Below are 25,835 nucleotides of genomic sequence, written 5' to 3'. Positions count from 1 at the left end.
AACATGGAATTCACCTACCAAATGGTGTTCAATTACATGTGATGCTTGCAGAGAAATGCTGGTTATAAGAAGTATTAATGGTTAGAAGGACTGACTGCCAGACACAAGGACATACAGAAATAGTGATTACAATAGAGCTCCAACATGTCAATGTGGGGCCCTGTCAAGGTTTTTGTCACAGAATGTCACTGTAACCAAACACTTATGTAAGGACATGAAAATCTAATCAGGTCTTTAAAATATCAATGCTAATTTGCAACAAAATTTAATTTGTCTCTCTCAAATGGCTTTTACTGAATTTCGTTAATGAGGTTTTGCAAGAATTCATTTAAAAAAGTCTAGTTTGTAAAGTTTAACAACGTTTTTCAGCACATGACCAGCTATACATGGCAGCCAGTGTATTTGGTGGAGGAAGAACCCAGGAAGAGCCACTGACCTACATGAAGCTACTAACAAGCTGTGTGAGCACCTGACACCACCCAGCCATCCAAAAGCCTTCTTGAATAGGTCAAAGCCTTAAAAGTTCAGAAATGTGTATAACACTGAAAACTAACTGTAATGGCCTGAAAACTGGATCTAGTCATGATGGCTTTGAGTTTAATAGTGGTTGTGCTCTCATGCTATAATGGATTCAGGATGGACAGCACAAAATAATATTCTCGTTCTGCTATTGCTCAAGAGGAATAAAAAGGAAAAACAAATGCTCAAAACACTTAATTTAACAAAAGAAACTGAAAATATAGGATATCTGGGAGATACAGAACATTATAGGACAAATCCAAATTTACTGGATTCTACTGAATCTATAGAACTGACTAGCATTCTCATCTAAGTATTCACTACTTACCTGTTTGATCCATTGCCACACATGCTGAAGATGGATTCTTCTTCCTTAGTCTGAAACATATTAGGGATATAGAGATATGAAATCAGTGTACAACTCTATCAAATTCGTATCAAATATAATTACTGCTGTAACAAGTGGAAATTCTCTAAAACATGAGGCCCAAGATGTCACTCATCTGTGTAGTTATCATGTGTAGTCAGCTGGCAAATGCAGATTAAAGGGAAATGAAAAGCTTAAAGCATGTAGTTGCTACATGGTTTATTACTGATATCAGTTATCTTCTTTCCCAGACCATATATATTGGACCACTTTCTTGGAATAAAAAGGACTAGTACTAATAAAACAAGGAGTCTCCACTGGATTTCTCCCAGACCCTGTTTTCTAAAGCTTGATTCGAAACTTAAAAAATAATCATAACTCTTATCTTGAAAGTTCACATATGCTTGGCATTATAAGGTTGTTAACTGATCAAGTCAGCATGGCTTCTTGGGTCTGTCTTACCCAACCAGGGCACCAACTCTGCAGTCATAATTTGCACTGAGATCCCCACCAAAACTAGACGTAGTGATTCAGTGGTGGTTAAGGCATTGGCCTCATGATAAGATGGTTGCATCCATCTGATCGGATTGTATCTGCAGTAATATGTGATGATCTCATTTATAACTGAACTCATCTGAGACACTGATGATACAAGCTAATGTACCAAAATCTGATTTAATTCTGGTAAGAATTATCAATAGTGTTCACAGGCTCCACCAACCAGGTGCAAAATCATCTGATAAATAGTACTGGATGTCACTCATAACTGATCTCATCTGAGGTCTTCATAAAAACAAGTTAGTTTACGTATCAAATCTTACTAAAATCTGATCAGAAAAATGGCTCTCAAAGTGTTCACAATCTCAGCCAGTCAAATGCAAGATCACCTCAGTAATACATGTGGCTGTCATTTATAACTGAATTTATCTAAAATATCAATGATATAAGCTTCCATAGCAAATGAACAAAATCTAATCAGAAATAAGTCTTCTGAAGTGTTCACAAGCTCATCCAATTACATCCATGATTACCTCATTTATATTCAAAGACGTCACTCATAATCAAACTCATCAAAAATCTATGATCTATGCTTACCTGCCAAATCTGATCAGAAATATGGTCTCTTGATCTCAAGCTAGCTCAATTAACAGCATGATTGCTGCATTAATATGCACTGACATTGTACTTTACTGAACTCATCCTAGGTCTTGATAATATGAACTAATATAGTAAGTCTGATCAAATCTGACAAAACAATTAAGCCTTGAGTGCGTACAAGCATGTGTTGATTGACAGATCAATAACAGGTGATGGATGGTGCATAAAGGATGATGAACAAAAGGCCAGAACATAAGCTCACTTTGCTTTTGATCAGGTCAGCTACAAATATATTGGCTGCTGTACAGATGTTTAAGGCGAGTTTCAGCGTATTAATTTAATAATGTGGATCATCATGTTGCTGTAGCAAACACCATAAATTCTGACTGTACAATTAAAATCTATAAAGAAAGTATATAGCTAAAACTTGTGTATTCGTACATCATCCAGGAATTATAAGGATGTCCCTGATTGCAGTACAATATGTTTATCCAGTAAAAGTTTAAATCTATGGAGAGAATAATGTAAGCACTCTTCCCTACGCTCATATGCTCACAGCATTTATTATCAAATACTAGTCGTTTAGAAAAACCAGTAGATGAGCAAGTCATAGTATTTTTTATAAAGGATAGTAAAACAAAAAAATATCTGCATGCTATTCTACCTTTGGAGATTCTTCTTCAAGAACAAAGAAGGTTAAGGAACTTTCCACATCTTCAAGGGACTGTTTGTTCACAGTGTTCTCTAGCATACGATTACGAACCTGAACGAAAAATACAAATGAAAGGAAACAGGAATTAAAGAAAGTTTACTTCATTTACTAAACATAAATGTGCATAAACAAGATAGCTTGTATATGGATGTTCTATGACTTTTGATTACAAACCTTGATGGAAAATTTTCACACAAAAGAAATAAATCCACATGTGAACCTTTCCTGATTCACATAATGTGGACAAGAAAAAAAATCAGGAATCTGCACAGGTTCTAATAAATTTTACCTTTCAAACTCATTGCCATCTGTCAAGTATGAAACAAACTGGAACTGGCTGCAACATTCCACTATACTGTTTACTTGCTCTTCCCTCCATTTACATCAAATATTTCTGTATATCACATAAGTGACTCAAAAACACTCTTGAAAGACACTGCATTCAAGAATAACAAAAGGACTGGATGAAAAACTTTCAGATCACTTTTAGTAACCAAGGACAATACCACTGGGGTAAAACAATAGTAAACATTCTTTTTAAAAGGGATGAACTGAATGATCTGTCAAAAAGCTGTATAATGTAGTCATATATTTTTTGGGGGGTGTTGCTTTGCAGGGTTTTGCACAAAATGTATGACACTGACCAAATAGGGTTCATTTTAGGCTACACCATTGCTCAAATGGCCCTTATTTGTCATCTTTTTGATGCAGGAAAATACCCTCTAAGGTGCTTGTAGGGGTACACAAACAAGATCAAAGAAAATAAATATAAAAGATTGTTATGACTGACTTAAAACTGACTAAATCAAGCACATAACAAGCTAACTGAATAGAGTACACTCATTACCAAAGAAGCATCAGACAACAGAAATGTCTTAGTAATTCTGATTAGCATGGGCTTCAATTGAGAGCACTTGGTAGATATTATTGATATAAACAAGAGAAATCTTTAGCTATAATATTGCAGCATTTATTTTCAAAGTAACAAAAATAAATGTAAACTAAAAAAAATGTCCCAATTAAATTATAGAGGGTAATAGTCACTCAAGCATTTGACATATAAATTCCAATACGGAGGGCTCACAACATCATAGGCTAATAATGATCATAGGCACAAGAATCACTAACTTTTTAATTTTAGGAATAAATTATTAACTTTTTAGCAATTATATGCTTTAAATCAGTCACTGATGAGTTAGATGATAGCAGTTTCCTAAAACTGTCTTGTCCACTTACACAACTGTGTCATGATGACAAAGAAATTGAAGTAAACTGCACAACTGAGCCAAGTCTGATTTGATGAATGATTCAAATAGTAAATATTTATATAGTCAAAAGTAATAAATAATGTTAGGGGACAATGAACCTCACATTTCCATTTCTAGAATGAATACTGACCTAGGCACATCAACTACTAAATGTGACTCTTTAAAGTGAGCGACACTCAACTGGCAGAATTTCCAGGATAAGTTCTTTTTCCTGTCCTTTTGTTCATTTTTACTACTGAGTATCTGCAGCACATAATTATTTCTCATGGCATGGTATTATGGATACGTAACAATCAATGAAGTTTTCTTATACAATGTCAAGATATACCACATGCTAAGTTTGGTCAAATCTATACATATTATGGGGGAAAAAACAAAGTTATTTAATTGGTATCATTCAAGGTATTCTTCTAATACAACCACAAAATGGACTGTATAAAAATCCATTTAAACTTGTCTGTATAATCATGCTAACAAGTCAGTGCAGCTAAAATGGTAAGTCAAGACCTTTGATTTATAAATCAATGTCAGAACACTATCAAGTTGTTCATTAGGATGCAACTAAATAAATATAAAGTTGGAGCAAAACTCACTTGTATTTGTACACATCAATTTGTTTGTAACTGCAATGAAGTACTCTGGTTTTCATAAATACTATTTAGAGCAAAAGGCCATTATGTTAGTGTTCAGATCTGCAACCCTGTCATTTAGAACCAATATTGCAAAAGCTCTTTTAGTGAAGATCCATGCAAGAAAAGGAGTAATAACGATTTTCATGGTCACATTGATGCCATGTTGGATTTCAGATGAGCAGTATTAACATTCAGAACCAGCTACATATTGCTATGATTTACCCCATGTCGATATGAGCATGCCTTCAGGAAACAGATAACGATTTTCTAGATGGTCATCTGGGCAGCTATTTTTGAGGCTAGAGTAACAGTATTTAAATTGATGAACTACAATAAATTACAAGAATAAGTATTTTTTGGTTGTTTTTTTATTAAATAACAATATGGACATCTGTTCAGGATAATTTGCTGTCACAAGATTTTTAAATTTGGAAGGTCACATTTCAATTAGAACCAGCTAAACATATAAAAAGAAGTGTTCTAGTAAATATTCCATGCTGAAATGACCATTCCTTCAAGTAGAGTGGTTCTTAAACAATTTTCAAGATGGTTGTCATTTATCACCACAGTTTTTACTTGGTATCTCTGAGAGAAAGCCCCATGTTTACCATCTATGGAGACGTAGCGAAAACAGAATTTAAAGATGGTTATCAAAGGGCCATGCTGAAGGTCTGTTCAGTGCTATTTTTATTTAGGAAAAGCTATATATCATGAGAAGTCTTTAAGCGAAAAGCCATGCTGCTACAGCTATCAATTCAAGTGAAGTAGTGATAACAAAATTTTCAAGTTGACTACAATGACCATGAGTCTGAAGAGCTGATTAGCACCGTTATCAATCTGAAGAAGCCTTTTAGTAAAAAAAAGTCCATGTCAATACAAACATCTGTTCAGGTGGCCATAATGGATGTAAGATTAGCATCATTCTAGTTTCAGTCCACCTAAACATTATAAGAGTTCAGTGAATATGACCATTTGATCAGGACAAACAGCAATAACAAGATTTTTAATATTTCCAAGATGGCCTTTGTATCTGATGTTAAATCAGCACCATCATTTAGAACCAAATAGACATCATCAGAAGTCTTTTAATAAAACCTACATGTCAATATGAGAAGTGATCAGCTGTTCAACATGACCAAATTGGATGTCTGAAGACTGTTTTTATTTAAGACCAACCAGACAGTCTTGCTGCAAAAAACCCATTCTGATATGACCATCCATTCACGAGAAGGAATAAGAAAAATTTAATAGGCTGACGGCGGCAGCCATATTCTGTGGTGGCCATACTGGATGTCACAGTGGCACCATTTTCATTTCGACCAACAAGACATTATATGTCTTTTAGTGAAAATAATATTTTAACATGACCATCCATTTAGAAGGATTACCAAAAATATTTTCAAGCCAGCTGCAGCCATATCTGGATACCCTAAGGATACGATTTTCATTAAAGATCAATAAGACATCATTACAAGTCTTTTAGTGAAAACCTCACATCGATACAATTATCCACCAGGTGGAGCAATGTTAACAAGATCTTCAAGATGGCTACTATGTGGCTATATTGGATGTCAGATCGGCACCATTTTCAGACATCATAAGAAGTCTTTTACAGAAAACCCCAGGTCAACATGACAAACATGTAGTAATAATTTATGGTGGAAATACCTGGCTGTCCGAAGTGCATCATTTTTATTTAGGACCATCATAAGAATTTTTTTTAGTGATTCAGGATGAGTAATAAAAACAAAATATCCAAGATGGCTACTACCGTGGCTATACTGGCTGTTTGAGGGGCACCATTTGCATTTAGAACCAACAAGATATCATAAAGAAGTCTTTTATTGTTTGCAATGGTACTCTATGAAGATAACTGAAATTTGTGTGCAGAAACCACTTTTCTTTCATTCACAGTGAACCCGGCCTTTGGACCCACAAAAAAGAATAGGTTTCTTCCTCACCTCATGTGAAAGCCATCTTCATGGTTTATTTCAAGTATGTGATGTGAAATTAATATTACTGTGCAGAAACCATTTTTCTTCTTTCAGTCACAGTGACACTGACCTTTTGCCTTTTTACCTCAAAATCAATGAACTTCTTCCTTACTATACATGCAACCCACCCACAAAGTCAGGTAAAAAATGTGATGCAGAACCAATGTTACTGCATGGAAGCAATTTTTATTCTTTCAGTCACAGTGACCTTCACCTCTGGTCTTTTGACCCAAAAATTAATAAGGTTCTTCTTTACCTCATGTGCAAGTCATCCATAAAGTCTGGTGGCCATTGATGATGAACTCAAGTTACTGCGCAGAAACCATATTGCTTCTTTCAGTCAGCACTGACCTTTTGAACTAAATAACTGATTAGGTATTACCTTACTTGAAGTGCAAGCAATCCACAAAGTTTGGTAACTACTGAGAGTGGAGATGCCATGTTATTGTGCAGAAACCATTTCTATTTTCTCAGTCTATTTTCTCAGTCACAGTGGCATTCAACCCCAAAATCAATAGGGTGAAAAATTCAAGTTATTGTGCATAAACCATTTCTTCTTAAAGTCAGTGACCTTGAACTTTATGCTTTTGACCCAGTAATTTATAGAGTTCTTCTTTACCTCAAGTGCAAGCCATCCATAAAGATTTATAACTGAGGTCGAGAACAACCAGAGTTATTCTGCAGAAGCAAAACTGGTAACAGGCAGATAGACTGAGGACTGTATTAGTAAAATATACTTGGGACCCAAAGAAAACTCTTTCAATCTGGAGTAATCACCCACAGAAATGGTTTAAAATTTTATGTCATTTTTATATGAACTCTTTGACTAATCAGTACCTTGGCATATATCTTCTAAAACCTGTCTCCCCTGAGTACCATAAATATGTTCTTAATGGAACAGCCCTAAATAAACGTACACTGCCTTAAAGCAAGTGTATAAAAATTAAACTAAAGTTGATGAATTTACCTATTCCTGGGATTTAAGTCTCCTACTTATTCAGAACAATCAAAATATTAAATTCCATAGATCTAAGAGATTTCTAGTATTGCTACTAGATGCCATGTGTAAAGCAGCCACAGTAATTACCTTGGCCCAAACATCTCTTCTCTGTGCAGTGAAGACTGCCACAGGACTAAAGTCTTTTGCGTCTGAAATTAAAATTGAGAAAATAAACTTTCAGAGTAGAACTGAGCATAGATTATGATGGTATAAATTTGTATGCCAACAAAACCATTATGTATTTTTAAAAACGGCCATTAAGATAACAGTGCTTGCCATTTAAACAAGATTTGGTATCTTATAGGAGTAAAGGTATGAAATCTATAATTTAAAAAAATTAGCTACCATCTTCATGCCATCTGCAGTTGTAAATAGTGACATTATCCTTGTAGATTCAGGTACAGTGTACTTTGTGATAAAATTTTAACTGCACATAAGTTATAATAACAACTGTTCAAAGTTTCTCAAGATTCTTTCTAGATTCATCCATATTCAGAGCACATCAGCATCATTTGTCCAGTACTGACAGGCCCTGTGCCATTATACAATGTCTCAAACTTGGGTAAATTCTGTTCAAGATTATTTTTAGATAAAGTTGCACACATATTTTTTTTACCTTCTGTTGTGGATGAATATGATTTGTCCAAATTTAAAGTTCTCTATATCAGGATGATTTCTGTCAAATTTAGCCTTATCCATTTTAATGGTCTTTGAGAAGCCATTAAAACATTTCTCTATTTTTAAAACAGTCAACAGATCTGATGACAGACTGAACAAATGCATATAAATTTGAAAGGTCTTTATGCCAGGATCCTTTCAACCAAAACTGTTCAAATTCCATGCATCAGTTTTGGAGGCAAAGTCCATTAAAGGCTTTCTAATGGCAGCCATATCTGATGGCAGATTAGCATCATCTGTACAAGCTTCAAAGGTCTTATTTCTGTAAAGTTTGTACAGATTCTATTGAACAGTTTTGGAGTTTTTTTAAGTATATCACCCTTAATTAACAGTGGCCACATGTGATGGCATATCAGCATCATCTGTATTGATCTGCAAGGTCTTCATGACAGCATGTTTCTTCAAATACAATCAAATTCTATTCAGCAGTCTTGGAGGAATTTTAATATTTAGTAACAGTGGCCATATTTGATACTGAATCAGCATCAGTTGTAAAACATTAAACCCATATACAAGTATGCTTTCTATCAAATTCTGTTTTGTTATTTGAGAAGAATTATTCAAAAGTAAGTTTGTCTATTTTTAGTAACAATGGCTTTATCTGTTGGCAGATTGGCATCTTTTGTATTAGGTATTAGACCTCAATTCTGTCTACAAACTTTTATCAAATTCTATTTTTAGAAAAAATGTTTCTCTGTTTTACGTAATGTCAGCCATTTTCAACAGTGGATATGCATCACTGTATAAAGATCTTCATGCTTTCTATCAATACAATCAAATTCTGTTTAGTCATTTTGAATAAGAAGTTGTATAAAGTGTTTTCTGTATATCTGATGGCAAATGGGTATCCTTAATATAAAACTGAAAGGTCTTCATACCAGGATAATTTTTGTCAAGTTTGGTCAAGTTTTGTTTAACAGTTCTGGAGAAAACGTTTAAAGTTTCTAAAATGTTTTTATTTCTCGTACGGGTGGACATATGTAATGATATATCAGCATAAGATTTACAAACTTGAAATCCTTCATACTAGTATGCTTTCTGTCAAATTTGATCCAATTCTGCTGAGTGGATTATCAGAAAATGTCAAAGGTTTTTCTATTGTTTAGAGTAACAGCCAGATTTTAGGCCAGATCAACATCATTTCTAAAACTTGTTCATGCCAAAATGCTTTGTCAAATATGATAAAATTATGTTCAGTGGTTCTGCATTAGAATCCAATTCAAGTTATTTTTTATATTTAGTAATGGTGGACATATTTGATGATGGATCAGCCTCAGTGCACAAAACTTAAAACTTTATATACCAGGATGTTTTCTTTAAAATTTTGTTACATTCTGTCAAGCCCTTTTTGAAAGTCATTTCAATGTTGCTCTATTTTTAGTAATGGTGACAATATTTGATGCCAGATTGCATCATCTATGTAAACTTTAAAGGTAGTCATAAGCTCATCTGGTCTTACAACCAGGTCATCTAAAGATATAAAGGTAAAATGTGTTAGAATCTTTAGGAATATAAACCATTCCAAATAAAAGCAAACATACACTACTAAAAAGTAAACAAAAGTTAAAGATTCAAAAATTCTTTGAAAGGTGTATAAAATAAATTATAATGGTTCATAACAGGTCAAAACTTAAAATATTGGGTCACAAGTTTTTAAATGAACCCTGCTGTTTTAAAATCTCCAAGATTTTCTCTAATGGCACATCAGAAGCTTATTTACATGATTTACATCAAAAACTTGTGTTCTACTGTCAGTGGACAATGGCAAGATATACACTCTGGTCAAGGTAGTTATGTATGGGCTGGTATATGTGTCCTATATGCAACTGGCACAATACCACCTCATCTGTGATTTACTCAATATGTTGGGCACTGTTCTACAATCATGGGTCTGATCAAACACTTACCATCTGAAATATTGACAATTTGCTGCAGGATGTTGTATATTTCTTCTACTGTCAAAGCAGTTTCTTTTCCATCAACATCCAAAGCAAACCCATCAAACTTGAAATACACTCCTTTCCTGGTCATGCAAAGAATAAAATTATGTGATTATTTCATACTAAGTAGGAAATGTCAGCTTCTAAATAAGGTTCTGAAGACCAGTGTCCTTTCTGCAAACTGTACTATCATCTACCCCCACTGTACACTTCTCCCTTTATAACTCACACACAATGGGGCCAAAAAACATACACCACACTCTAAGTGAGGGTGTGAGTTACCAAAGGACTTCCAGAAAAATGAATAAGTGGGGTGCCATCCAAGCTAGACATCAAGAAGACCATGAAATGAGGTGAGTAGCAGTGCTATTTAACTGCTGAATATTTGTCTTATAATCCCACTGGGAATAATTGTCAATAAACAGCTTTTACTCTGAAAGATCATGAAAAACTCCAAAAGGTACCTCATTGTATACCTGCTAAAGATTGTGTATTATGTCACTAAATTTTGCACAACAAAACAAGATTCTGTTTTGTTAAAAAGGTTCATACATTTGTTTCATAAAAAACATCAAGATTGAAACTCAGTTGTTTAAAACTATTTTATCCATGAAATACTGATGCCATGATTTCACTGCAAGTAACAGTGAAATTTCTGCTCATCTTTCAGAAAATCTCTAAGCATCAACTGAGGAATTTTAAGTTTAAAAAATATATTGGAACTACCTTCTCCATAATGAATAGTATCTATCAAATAAAGCTTTGATTTCACCAGGTACTCCTTTTGCTTCCTTGCCTTGCTATCTCTGATCACATTTGTGAAGGACTAGGATAATTTAAGGTAGTTTAATTGTTACCTACACAATAATAATTATAACAGTGTTAGCGGTCAACTAAATTGAGTTGACCTGTCACATTACAGTGACCAATGGCTATCACACTGGTGGGATTTGCATGCATTATAACTTTTTTTTAATATAATTATGTTCCCTTTATTTATTTTATACAAAAAAACATGTGTGATTTGGATTTTTAACATAGCTTTAAAACAAATTCAGTCATATTGTTACGATGTCTGCAACATGAGTCTTACAGTGATGTCTAGCACTGGGGCATCATGCCGCAGACATGTAGCATGATGTCCCACCCAGTCTCATTATCCTGACAACAATCTGACCAGTCCTAACACTAACCTCTTAATGCTGAGCGCCACGCGAGGCATCTGTTTGTACCATTTTTATAAGTCTTTGGTATGACTCGGCTGGGGATCGAACCCATGACCTCCCGCATCCAAAACGGATGCTCTAACTACTAAGCCACCAGAGCGGTGTTACAAAAGACATAATGAATGTGATAATACAAAGGTCTGCTTTTAATTGAGTGTAACAATATAACAAATATGTATGCAAATCTGAGATCATAACACTGCAGCTAATTAGGTACTCACATAAACACCTGTGAAAAAGAGGCCACATCACATTTATGATGACAATACTGAATCTGACTTAAAATATAAGACAAAAACACAAATTTCAATTAAACCAACTTATTTCATTGATATTTATTACTTAAGGTATTAAGACCCATAAACATCAGTGACATTTTCACCAATCAAAATGTTATCAAAGATTGTTATTAAGAGCATACTGAGAATTTGTTTACGTTGATTCAAATTTCCAGATGCTAACTGCCATTTTCAACAACAAAAATGAGCAATGTATCAAATAAGTGTCAAATTTTTTGGCATTTACTAGGGAAAAAAATTGAATCCACACCTGCCCCCACTTTATAAGTGGGTTTGTGAGTTATGTGGGCATGAGGGAGAGGAGTATATGAATTACATAACTTTAAGAAAATTTTTAATCATTCCTGCCATTAAAAGTGAGACCAAAGTATTGTCATTGCTATAGTCAAGTTCAACATGGTCAAATAGGTATACCTTTCCAGTTTTAGGAAAAAATACTTCAATATAAAGATTTTCCAGGAACCCAATAGAAGTTTGTTAATTCCTTTAATTTCAGAGTACTACCATTTTTTATATACTTGAGAAACTCCAACAAACCTAATTTGGTAACAAAACTACTTTCTAATGTATGAGTGAAGATGCTGATAAGATATCAAAGTGAACTTTAAAGTGACAATTGGATACAGATCAAATGAGGACCACCATTTTTTACATACATGTTATTTTTGTAACATTGATCTATATTTGAATTCATAGACTTTTCATATAAATGTAAAGTATCTAATGCATTATGGACTGTACTAAACAAATATAAGTTGCCAATATACAATAGTATTTCTGACTAGTTTTGCCTTCATTTAATCAAAAGCATGTATTTTTGCACCTGCTTTTATAATACACACACAACCCAACATTGTTTGGGTACATGCATCATTTCTTAAGCTGACTGACTTGGTTGGTTATAACACAGTTCCCTTACATAACAAGGTCAGGTTCTATGGACCCCAACCATCATGTTATACTTTACATCCACTACTTTGCAAATCCAGCCCTTGTAAGCTAAGAAAGATGTTCAACATGCATTCAACTTGTTTTAACAACAAAAGTGCTGCTGTCTCCTTGCTTGGACACAAATCAGAATGGCTTCCTTTTGGAAAGGAAGACTGAAGCCAATTTCCATCAATAATTAGTTACAACTGGAAAAAAATGTGCAACCTCTTCCAAGGATGTAACTGCATGGAGGGCTTAAAAGAGCTTATACTATGGCCCTGATGATCTTTACTTTAATTTCAGTAACTGTAGTTCCAAACCTCATGAAGGTCAAAATTACAGGAACAAAGTGATTTGTCAATGTGCACATATTTAGGTGATGACCATAATATTTACCAAAGTTCATAGCTATCAATCAAATACTGCAGGGAAGACTGTGTCATATACTGCATTAAGCCACAATACCAAATGGCCCAAAACTATGAACAAAAATTACTGTGATTTGTTGCATCTTCAGGTGATGACCATAATACCTGCAAAGTTTCATGGAAATTCATCAAATACTGCAGAACTTGTGATAATGAGACAGTGTACCAGATAAAAATGCCAGACAAACAGACAGACATGAGGATTACTATGTACACCCCTCCAGGGTATACAAATGGAAATTCAATAGTACAGATATGGTAAATGGTTGATAAAGGTTGTTGGGTCTTTCTATATAACTAACTTGTGCACATATTTTCAATATACATGAGGCTGCCTGTTTTTTGAACATGTAAAGCTGTCCCACTATCCCATTAAAATCATTTGCTGAATAACTCTTTTGTAGAAAATTGGTAATAAAAAACATTTGTGTATTAATAACATTTAAACATTATTCAAGAATGTGACTTTTAATGCTTATGCATTAATGGGATAAATCAATTACCTTATATCAAATACAATATAAAATAGAAAGTATAGGAATTCTGATTTCTGCATGTTGATGCCAAAAGATAACATTTCCAAATCTTAAGACAGTATGATAAAATGGTACTTAAAAAAAGGAAAATAAAAACACTTTTACAAAAAGGTTTTATCTAGAGTGTGGGCAGACACACAGACAGACTGCACATAAGTGCCAAATGGATTACTATATCCAGCTTCTACCAAGGTGGACAAGATAGAAATGAAACCAATTATACAGATACCTTACCTGTATACAATAATATGTTTGCTATCTTTCCATGTTTTCATAGTATCAACTTCAATCCCAGGTATTCTGCAAGTGCAATTCAGGTTTCTGAAAAAAATGAGCATTATACTAAATCTATAAAGTTTACCACAACAATATCATGTACAACCATTTCCTATCAAAAACCTTTAATTGCATTAGATATGATTTTTTTTCTATATACCACATATACGGGGTCACGATAAATTAATTATTTTTTTCCTGTCCCAGAACTTATGCTGAAACTTCTTTTCACCTCAGTCATGTGTCCCAAAGCTTAAGAAATTAAATAAATTTGTGTTGAATATGCATGACCCCCCACTGTACATTGTAATAACATAGATGAACAAAATGCATATTTGATAACAAAATAAAAGAAACTAACCTTATATTGGTATCACATATTTCTCTTTGTTTATTATGAGCAATTTATTAAATAAACAAACTCATCCATGAACTCCATATATGTCACATATGCATCATACTGCAGTGTATTGCTTATGTCAGATAACACACGACACATTATTCACTGACATGAATATACAGAAATGAATCCTGTTTGGTAATACTCCAATGTTTGATACACTATCAGACTGAAAACTGGATCCAACAAAATTGCAAACAAGAGAGACAGAGGGAAATATCAACCAACTGCTCCAGGCACCTGCCATTCAGTCATGACATGGTGTAAGGTGCAAAATAACCAGGACTATATCTTGGTTAACTATATGACAATATCTCACAAATAAAAATTAGCTTAAAATACGTTCACTACAAGTGCAAATGACATTCTTTTCACTAGCATGGGTTACAAAACCTATTATTAAACCATGCTATTGCTGTGTATACTATATACCCTGCAAACATCAATGCCTGATTTATCAATTATGATTACAGATGGTGAGCCAATAGAAGTCTGGATGGTGAATAAACATAACTGGCAGCGATGCCATGAACTCACAGTTTGAATTTACCAATAGGATATCAAATACAACAAAGTAAGCTGACCTCAGAAGGCAATTTTGGATCCTTTTAAGCAATCCGATTTGTTTAAATACCAAGTCAGCTGACATAGGAAAGCCTACTTTGGTTACTTTTTACCAGTATTCATGCAAAATTTTGAAAATAAATTGAACAATGGAAGAGTTTTTAAAGCAACACAATCTAGTACTTCGTTCATGAACAGTGATGACCAGCATTTCCCAGAGGATTTGGAGGAGAAAATAAAAACTCAATCAATGAATTTGTGTTGGCCAGAACAGAAGATTTCACCAACAACATATGATCATTAACATGGATGAAACTCTGCTCTCATTTCTGGAAGGACTTGTCGAAAATAAGTTGGTTAAAAGTGTGAGAATTTGCAAGACTGGTGCAGGTAAAAAAATCTTTCTTTAGTCCTTGCAGTTTCTGCTTCAGGAGATGTGTTATTTCTAATGATAATGTTTCATGGCATGAGGAAGCTAAAAAAATATTCATACACTGAAAGTATGGATCATATGAGTGGTTGTCTTAACTCAGAGGTTTTTGTCGTTTTCGCCTGAAATGCGAGTACGAAAGACATGGGGGGGGGGGCTATTTCTGAATACATTGTAATACATCGGTTTTCAAAAATTTTTCCATCAGACTAATTTCTGGTTGTATTAGAAACATCGTTTTCCATGGTTATTTGCTTGTGCATGAGCAGAAGGGTAAAAGTTGGAGTTCTTTTCTTTTTTCTTTTGTTTTGCTTAATGGACCCATCATTTTCGTATGGAGACCGTTCTTTATTCCAAATGCCCACCTTATCCAAGCTTTTGCAAAGGTTCACCTGTCTGTGTGCAGTTCAGACCAGTCTGCCTTAGATCCGAGGCCAAAAGGTATAAAATCCAGACACAAAATCGCATTCCGACCATGAGCGAATTTTGGGTGAAAAAAAAAACCAGGTCAAAAAAATGAGGTTTTTCCCTCTGTATTTTGTAGTGCAACTAGAACTTCCAGATTATTTGGTATCATTGTAGAGCTATATCTGTCTGCTTTTTTGTAATACCACCCACGTTGGTGTATCTTAAATGACCTTGATGCTGCAGAGCTCGGAAATAGGGTACAGCCTCATCACGCCTACATGTGGGATTGGGGCTGAATGAGTTAATAAGAAGATGTTGCAGTGGATTATAGTGTTTTATCTCAAGTACACACTGTAATATTTTTCTTAAATAAAATTTGAGTGCATTTTCTGACATGTAATTTTCATATGATTTAAAAGGTGTCACGTAATTTATGACTTGAAAAAATGTGTCCCAGAACTTAAGTGCAAAAAAATTTACTTTAAAACTTAATTTATGGTGTCCCAACAAATATGGTGTTAACATATATGGTAAATAAAGTCTGCCATACAACTACATCATTAAGCTGATCCTTTTCTGATAAGCATTCTGCATTTTTTGGTGTTATATGTTAAAATGCTTATTAGTAAGAATAAGAAGCTGTAATGATCACATTCTGGTGACCTTTAAATTAGCTAATGGAAAGAAGCTTTCAAAAATATGAAAGTGAATTTAATTGGTCAGCACACACGGATTCTTTTCATCCATACTGCTCATTCTTCCAAACATGATGATACAAGACTTCATCTGGTTGGCTGATAAATTAGAGCTTATTGTACTAATGTAGGTCACCAGAACATGACCCCTAAGTGTTCGCTCTCAGATCTTCATGTATGACACTGGAGATCTGATTTTAACCAGACAGGTGGCCATATTGGATGTCAAAGCAACACCATTTTGATTTAAGACCAGTATCTTAAATGACTTGTATAATATATGTGTGTACAGTTTCATGGCAATCCTCCAAATAGTTTGGAATGAGTAGTGATCACATAATGGAAAGATAATAGACGGATGACAGACAGAAATCAAGAAATCCTATAAGCTCTTCTGTTTTATTTCCATCAGAGCTAATAACTGGCACATAACCCGAGTTCAAACTAGACAGTTAATGCACTTTACATCACAAAGATGCTTAATGAAATACTATGCAAATGAAGCACTGTGTTATAACATGTACCAGTTGCCTAACTATGATGGTCTGTTGCCAAGAAATCATGTCAGTTTCTCAATTTCACATACAGAACCGCTCCAGCAGCCTAGTGGTTAGAGTGTCTGCCTTGGATGCGGGAGGAAGTGGGTTCAATCCCCAGCTGAGTTATACCAAAGTCTTATAAAAATGGTACTAACAGCTGCCTTGCTTGGAGCTCAGCATTAAGAGGTTAGTGTCAGGACTGGTTGGACTGATGTCAGGATAATGTGACCGGGTGGGACATCATGCTACATGTCTGCGGCATGATGCCCCAGTGCTAGACATCAGTATAAACTGCCACACTGCAAACATCATAGCAATATGACTGAAAAATTGTTAAAGCTACATTTAAAAAAAAAAATCCAAATCCAATTTCACATAGATATTGGACATATAATGCACAGTGGCAGGATCAGTAATACAAAACTATAGAGAAAGCAAATATGCATCCCTAAGCTTTTTGGCTCTAAGTATAAAAAAATATTGTCAAGTAATTTACCCGAGTATGATGATACTGGTTAAACAGCAAATTCTAAACAGACCCCTGAAACCGATCATGTGCCAGCTAGCATTAAGTCTGTTAACATCAAAACCTTAGACACAATTTAAGAATTCCAATATGATTATATTTATAATATTGTGATAACTAACTGCAATTATTATACAGTCAACCCTGATTTGAGCAACCTCAGCTATAAGCAACCATCTGTTGATGCATTGATGAGACTGGCTGAATAGCATTTGTACAGGTAAAATCTGGTCCAGTATGGCTATTTTCAGTCCTATCTGGTGCAAATTACCAGTAGTTGCACAACCCTAGCAGAGATGCTCCAGTGATCATTGACTAAGAATAGTATTTCAATGCCATCAGCACCAGCAAAAGGTCTGATACACTATGCATAAGAACAATGCAATGTAAAGGTAAATATGCAATTTATTTACTATTCTTTTGAAAATAAACTTGGTTCTTTGCTTTTTTTTTGTCATCCTAAATTACAGTATTTTATACTTCTTTGTGACTATACAGTGATAAATTCTTCACTGACTCAACATGGTCAAGGAGTAAGTCTGTCTGGGTTGCAAAAGGGCCACCAAGAATTTCAGTTCTGTATCATTAGATATTTTACACTGTGACAGTGATGGCAATGCAGATTTTCTTGTGCTGGTTACCTATATCCCTCCATGGTGAGTGGAATAAGGTCCTGGAGGTACTGGGGAGTCATAGATTCCTGCATTATCATCTGATGGTTCCTGCAAAACAAAAATCAGCAAATGTCAAAGTATGAAAAAACTCGAGCTATTTGTGTTGGGTGCATCACAAGCAGCCCTGCTACCTACAATTTGCACCATACGACTGACAACACAGCAACTTGTGTTGAGAGATGGGCATTCAGAGGCCATGCCTCTCCTAAATGATATACGGATTGTTCTGAATCCAACTCCTTCAACAACTCTGGTTTATTATATGCTCATTTTTTTCTCCGTTAACTTTACATTATCAGAATCATTCAATATTTTACGATATTGCACACCTTCATATTGCACCCACGCGCTGGACATGTGTGCCCAATAGTGTATTAGGAACTACTTTGTAAACAAATCATGTACATTTGCATAGTAGACGCAATACATTTTGGTTGACTAAATTTGTTTCTGAATGAACAAAAGCAGATGTTTCGTGGACTGCAACATACCAACTGTTTTGCTACATTCCATGTTAACTTTTTGATACATTGTTTCAGATTTTGCGATAGACACCAGATTTCATAAAATTGCTTCGTACCTACAAATAACATGCAAGCTATAAAGGCATAAACTGTCTCCTTTAGCTGGTAATAAGAATGGCAAAAAAATATACTTACAGTTTTACATCCAGAATTTCCTCAAAATGTACTTTCTTAGTTCTGCAAATCCGAATTACATGAGCCATGTCATGAGTTCTCAAGCTTGATAATCAAGTCGATTACACATTTCGAAATTGTACTGTAATTTCGACTATATTCCAAGTGCAATTACATCTTCCTTACTGTACTCAAAATGAAATAAACATTAAATTCAATAGCGTCTTTTTGATAATTGCAATTAAAACACTTCATATTTTCCCCACATAATGATTTCAAATAGTCAATGACAGAACAAACACACTTGCATATGTAAACATGCTTCTTCCACGCTGCTTCAATCCAATGTATTTCATGTACAATTTGCACAGATGAATCCAGTCTAAAATCACAAACTTTCGTCGAATCGAAACAAATTACCAAAATCTATTCATTACAGACCAAATGGAATTAATGATTTCAAATAGTCAATGACAGAACACACTTGCGGATGTAAACAAGCTTCTTCTGCGCCGCTTCAATCCGATATATTTAATGTACAATTTGCACAGATGAATCCAGTCCAAAATCACAAACTTTCATTGAATCAAAACAAAATACCAAAATCTATTCATTCCAGATCAAATGGAAAAGTTGTTGCAATGCGCATTCATTCACAATATGACTGCAAATTTCAATTTTAACTAGACACGCCATTTTCTTTCGAAAGTTAAGTTCAAATTTATCTGGGCATAGTTATGTGCACATTAATAATGATGTTCTGTAATGATAAATCTGTGCTTGTGTGTTTAGTTTGGAATGCGGCATACATTCATTTACGTTGTTTCTTGTAGTGTATTTTGTTTATATAATTAAACCTTAGGTAGAATAAAAAAATGAGCATATAATAAAAAGGTTACTGCATTTGTATGGGAAAATATGAACTCGTTTTGTTGGAAGGATATACTGCACTCCCAAGGTCATGCAGTATTCCATCCCAAAACTCATTCAAATTTTCCCATACAAATGCAGTAACCTATAAATACAAGCAAAAAGCCATGTAAAGATACAATACATGCATTGCAGATTACAGACTGAACACTCAAGACAGGGGACATGGGGGCAAGGTATTAAATGTCCACTATGAGTATTGGATGCTACTACATCTGGAGGATGTTCACCAAGCCCAGTGAACATCCACTCAATCTAGTGGAATATACATTATAGACTTTTTTGCAGCCTTAGTGGTTATTATGATACCACATGCTGATTTTATTACATTCACCGTATGAGCTGACACAATAAACAAACAGACTGGAGAAACACAAGCATCATAAATCTGAACATAGCAGGACCAATGTCATAATTTTCCATGTAAAACTATATAGTTCTACCATTTTCTGTGGTATTTATCAGTGGCCAAGCCATGAATACATACAGACAAACATGCAAACATGCATGGCATAATAATACACAAGGTTTTCTAAGTTCTTGAATATCCTCCCACCCCTGTCCATGAGACAGCTTACATCAGAAAAACTGCCTAGCTACAACACACATTACTGTTGACTATGTCAAAGACACATGCAGCAATAACAGTATTTAAAAATGATGATAAACTTAAGTTTAACAATTATGACCGACTGCTATTGCAAATGAACATGATGGTACTTACAGCATTCATGCACAATGAAGTAAAAGGGAAAGACATTTATGTCATAATTCTTAAAGTTAAAGTTTATTCAGGAAGAATAACTTGGCACTGTACAAAGACATAATGCAGGAAAAAAATGTGAGTTATGATAGAAAATATATTTCTTTATCCATAGACTTAGAAAATGACATTTTTTAACAGAATGACAATTTTCAAATGTGCACTCTATCGAAGGCTGGATTGATTTTCACAAGAAAGGTTCCTTTGTTAATCACTTTTTCACTAATCTATCACCATGCATGAGCTAATGAGTGACTTCTAACTTTGAAGTCAGGTCCTATGCTTCTTAACAATGATCAGTCAGGATGGTGTCAAGGTTTGATCTCATTTTTAGCTCTGAAAGAAACATTAACTTCTGAAGAAAAATGCTCCTTGTTCTCACAAAATCAAACATAAAACTAACCAGATATTAGTTTGTGAAAAACAAATTTTGGACTTGCAATATGGACTAAGAAATGCAACAAGGTTACATTGTGATATTTTTGCATAAAATTGGTTTCTATAGCCTGAATATACCTCCCCACTAGTCAGTACCCCATACTATTTAAAAGACGAAAAACACAACTGAGATAAAAGATGCACAGGACTAAGTTCATATACTGAATTATAATTTCAAACCTGATTACGCCCAATTAGAACCCTAACACCGTTATCGTCTGCACATTTCATTACAAACAGACGTTTTCAGTGTAAAAGATGACCTGTTTGCCAGACATTTCCAGTTAACGGACAAGTTTATTTTCAGCAAAGAGGTGTATGCACGACTACACATGTATGTATGTAGAAGGAAAATACTATATTGTCTGCTTCTGATATTTGCAATGTCGAAACAAGCAAAATAAAAGAATGACAATTACAAATTTGCCTTTCGTGTAGATTTAATAAGCAGTGTGCAAGAGAATATAACTCTAAACTCTGAACATTATGGCAATTTACAGAATTATACAACAGTTGCCAAACAGGATGAACTACATCACAATGCTGTCTGAGGAAATCCACCTGCCCATAGTGTACGCAACATGGTGCCATGTGAGTATGGAAAGTCTGTTAAGCATGAAGGGGGCAGAGAATGCCAGTGTTAGGGCCACTCTGGTCACATCAATGAATGAATTGCCTAAGTTCTGAGCACTTTTTATCACAATAAAGATTACCATTATTGAAATCGGTGGGGGTGGGGTTACAAACAAACAGGGCGGTATAGTCAGACTATAGCAGTATATAAAGCAAACCATGTAAATATTTTTGTTTCTCCAATGATCTTTTGATGCAGCACATTCCATTAGCAATCTGTAATAAGACATAGCTATGACATGTTTAATGCAATGGGGAGAGAAATTATGTACCAAAACCTGTCCCTTTTTTTTCCTAACTTGTAAAATGACACTGATCATTAGAGAGAGTGCATTTTTTAAATTTGCTGCAATTATCTTCTCTTCATGATTTGTCTACTGAGAAAATTTAGAAATAAAATTTTGATAATACTCTTTATTCAGAATAAGCAAATAAGTGAAATGCTTCTTAGCAATGCTTTTTGTATTAAAAAAGTGACATGTAATTAATTGGGTTATTAACCTTGTACATGTATTATTCTCCTTTTGTTATTTTCTTCTTTTTTCTAGTTTGGTTCTAGTCAAACTTGGTCATAATTAACAAAACAAAAAGCTTCAGAAATTTAATAAAGTCAAATGAACCAGCATTATTGCAATAATCAAAATCAACATACTGAAAATTGTTGCAATGATCCTAGAATTACTTTAAATGGTTCACAAGAAATGGTACTACTTTGAATTTACAACAAATAAAGCCAAAGCCTCTTCCACTTCCAGTCTGGAATTGATAAAGAAGTTCTACCAGGGATACTTGTTTAAAGCCATTAAACATATAAAGCCACATACATGTATTAACAGCAATCAATGCAATTAGATATTGATTTTATAGTCATGGCAAACACATGACTTTGCAATTTTGGGCAATATATGAGGTACTGTTGATAGATATAATGGGTGAATCTTTGAATATTCAATGGCATTGAATACAACTTAAAAAGAGTATTCTGCACTGCATACTGTAGCTCAGTTACAGCTTAGTTCCATGCAATGTAGGGGCCCCGAGTAGCCTAGTGGTCTAAAGCACTCACCATTACAGATCATTGCCATATCACCTCTTTATGCGTGGGTTCAAATCTCGGGTTCAGCCAATGTAGGTATGTGAGAAAGCTTGCCAGTAGCATTGCTTGGGTCAGTGGTTCTTTCCGAGTTTGTCCGGGTTCTTCCTCCACCATTAATACTGGCTGCCATATATAGCCTATCTTGCGCTGAGTAATGGCATAAAAACCTTACAACAGCAACAGCACCAAACAATGCAGAAGATATCCAATATTACATAATGATATTGCTGCAACGTTCTTATTGTGGCAATAAAAATTAATTTATCAACTATGAGCCACAATGTTGACAGCCACGTCAACCACTACATCTGGTGAATGACAGACAACAGCACAAAAGAATTGATTTCCACTTTGGAAACATGGATTTTCTATAACCCACAATGCATGTACTGAATGAAGTTGATCTACATGGGCCACAACTCTGTCCAAAAGGAGCAGATATGGCAAAACCCATACAAGACACATCTAACTTATATAAAAAAATGTTTACATAAAACTACATCAACATACGCTGAATGGTTTTTAAGTTATGCTGATTACAAGTAACATCCATGTGAAGATAAAAGTTGATTGACAAGGGCCATAATTCAGTCGAAAATAGTGCAGATTAAACAAAACCTAAAAAAGACTATCAAAAACTACAAAAGAATGTCCACATCAAATTGAATCAGACTCTAACCTTTAAAAGGAACATCTGTGTGCAATAGGCAATTCACTTTCAACATAGCATCAACTATGTGTAAGCACTGCAGTGCTTTCGTAGTTACAATAAGTGTGAACAGACCGACATCCAGAGAGATGGAGGGAAAAGTTGATTACTGCTGGACTTTTGCATCTTGATGCAGGGGTCTAATAAAGACCTGAAAAGAAGCATCTATTTCAATGTTACAAAATGCAACCCCCACTCCAGCAGAATTGGGAATAAGGAATAGGTCGGTCAAATATGGTCAAATTCTGTTTGGCAGTTATTGAGCAGATTTTCAGATGCCAGGATGCTATAAAATTTAGTCAAATTCCTTTCAGCAATTTTGAAAAAGAAGTTATTTAAAGTTTTTGCTATTATTAGAATCTGAAGTTATATTTGATGTGGATTGGCATCATCTACACAAGGTTGATATAGTTCTTCATGACAGGATGCTTCTTCTCAAGTTTGGTAAAATTCTATTCAACAGTTTTGTACAAGTAGTTGTTTCAAGGTTTGCTATTTGTTTGTCATTGTGGCCTTATCTGATGGCAGACTGGCATCATCTTCATGACAGAATGCTTTCTGTCAAGTATGAACATATTCTGTTCAGCTGTTTTTGAAAAAGTAATTTAAAGACTGTTCTATTTTAAGTAGCAGTTCCTAGTTTTAGAAGCAGAAGTCATATTTACAGGCAGATCTGCATCATCTGTATGTGCTTGAAAGGTCCTCCTGCCACAATGTGTTCTGTCAAATTGGATTAAATTCTGTTCAGTGGTTTTTAAGAAGTCATTTAAAGGTTTTTTTTCTATTTCTAGTTCTGGTGGCCATATCTGATGACAGATCAGAATCATTTGTATAAATCTAAAAGCCCCTTTAAACCAGGTGACTTTGGGCCAAATTTGGTCTAAACTGGTCTGGTGGTATTTTACTACTAGTTTAAAATAGCAACTGTTGATAGGCACAATGCACAATGGCAATGGCAATACCATAAACTCACATGTCTTTAAAGCTAGGTGAGCCAAAATTGCAATACTGAAACAGGTATTTATCTCTTGAAAAAGATATTGCTTTTCAAGTCATTATTTTGATTCTAACAAGAAAAACTGGTTACACAAATTTCAATATGTTGTCCTGCAGAAGTACTTCATCAACATGCAAGTGTCTTGATTAAGCAATGGGTGTGTATTCATGGTAACACTGGAATGTTACGTCATACAGAATGTTACTGTTGGTAACATGTGCAGGCCTCCAGAAGATATAAAGACTGCAAGATCAATGCCTCTTTTACTCCATACATTGTACAAAAAGACAAACCAGGTCCACATCTGAATTTACACCATGCATTTTCAATATGTTCTTAATTCACAAACAGGGCTTAGAATCACAAATAGATTTTGCATTTTCACTTTTGATGATCACACTCCCACAACAATATAAAGTCACAAGGATTCTAAAGATTTTCAGCTATGTTATTTCTTTCCTATTCACTCCATTTTAATAACAGGGCTCAAGCAACTTTCACTGATCTTAATCATCTCTCTCTCTCTCTCTCAAAAAAAAAGAAGTACCTCAACACAGCATGAATCATGTTTGAAGCTCTTGCCAGCTGATTGGTTGTGGGTTGCACTTTTCTATCAACAGCAAAGCAGTTGACATTTACTGAAATGAAAATTAAGTCTAATAAATCCACTGAACATGATTTCCAACAGTTACCATTTGTATCATATTTAAAACTATTATATCAAAGTTATATTCAATTAATATTTGCAGAATATATAATCCAATTAGCCTTCAAAATTATTTTATGAAATGAAAATGGACATATTCATGTATTTATTTATGTAGATTTTGATTAGGTGTAGTATATCCTTTGTCTGCTTTCAGTTTTGCAAAGTAATGTTTATTATAAGAATTTAAATTAAATTTTGTTTCTAAATAGAATTTTTGAATATCATTCTTAATAAAAACTAAACTTTAACTCATTTTTTATATACTTCCAGCCAGTGACCTTGATCTTTGACCTTTTGATCCCAAAATCAATAGACTACTTCCTTACTACAAGTGCAAGCTATCTACTACATCTGGTTTATGGATGTGATGTAGAATTGATATTATTGCAAAAACTATTACGTATATTTAATTTATACTATGTGCTTGACTTTTGTCAGTGACTGAGGGCTGGAGTTTTTGCACATCTGAGTTTTGTCATCATTGTAAGATTTTTACAAAAAAATTAGTTCAAGGCCCAACCTTGTTTATGGGTTAGTGGAATTTTCTAAATGATTAGTCTTGCAGAACATTCTATTGCATCATAGGTCAAGTGTGTGTATGTGTGTGTGTGTGTGTATATATACATAGGGTTCTCAATAGATTTCACAAATGAAGAGTCAGTTGACCCTTGACTCCAAAATCTCAAGAGTCAAAACTGAAATCTCAAGATTCACTTCTTTTGAACAGTCATAGCTGTGATTCCTTGTTAGTGGTAGAAATGAATTATGATTAAGATTTTTTGT

At 34.4% G+C, this 25,835-nt stretch overlaps 1 protein-coding gene across 2 annotated transcripts in view; it reads right to left on the bottom strand.

Annotated features, from left to right (window-relative positions):
* LOC149805120 (carnitine O-palmitoyltransferase 1, liver isoform-like) overlaps nucleotides 1-25,835 on the bottom strand; it is a 102,588-nt gene that overhangs the window by 39,261 nt on the left and 37,492 nt on the right. For both annotated transcript variants that reach the window (XR_016417654.1, XM_089947548.1), the window contains exons 5-11: nucleotides 24,891-24,981; nucleotides 18,107-18,187; nucleotides 13,862-13,948; nucleotides 10,176-10,291; nucleotides 7,678-7,739; nucleotides 2,649-2,747; nucleotides 848-897 (exon numbers count right to left, since the gene is read on the bottom strand). Coding sequence is in view for 1 of the 2 variants with exons in the window: in XM_089947548.1 (XP_089803674.1) it covers nucleotides 848-897; nucleotides 2,649-2,747; nucleotides 7,678-7,739; nucleotides 10,176-10,291; nucleotides 13,862-13,948; nucleotides 18,107-18,187; nucleotides 24,891-24,981 (586 nt within the window). In the remaining variant the exon portion in view is untranslated. The remainder of the gene's footprint in view (nucleotides 1-847; nucleotides 898-2,648; nucleotides 2,748-7,677; nucleotides 7,740-10,175; nucleotides 10,292-13,861; nucleotides 13,949-18,106; nucleotides 18,188-24,890; nucleotides 24,982-25,835) is intronic.

The sequence above is a fragment of the Sinohyriopsis cumingii genome, chromosome 2 (assembly GCF_028554795.1).
Source record: "Sinohyriopsis cumingii isolate HCF-2022 chromosome 2, ASM2855479v2, whole genome shotgun sequence".
Lineage (NCBI taxonomy): Eukaryota > Metazoa > Mollusca > Bivalvia > Unionida > Unionidae > Sinohyriopsis > Sinohyriopsis cumingii.
Note: the sequence above shows the minus strand (reverse complement) of the source record. Positions and strands in the feature narration are given on the sequence as shown.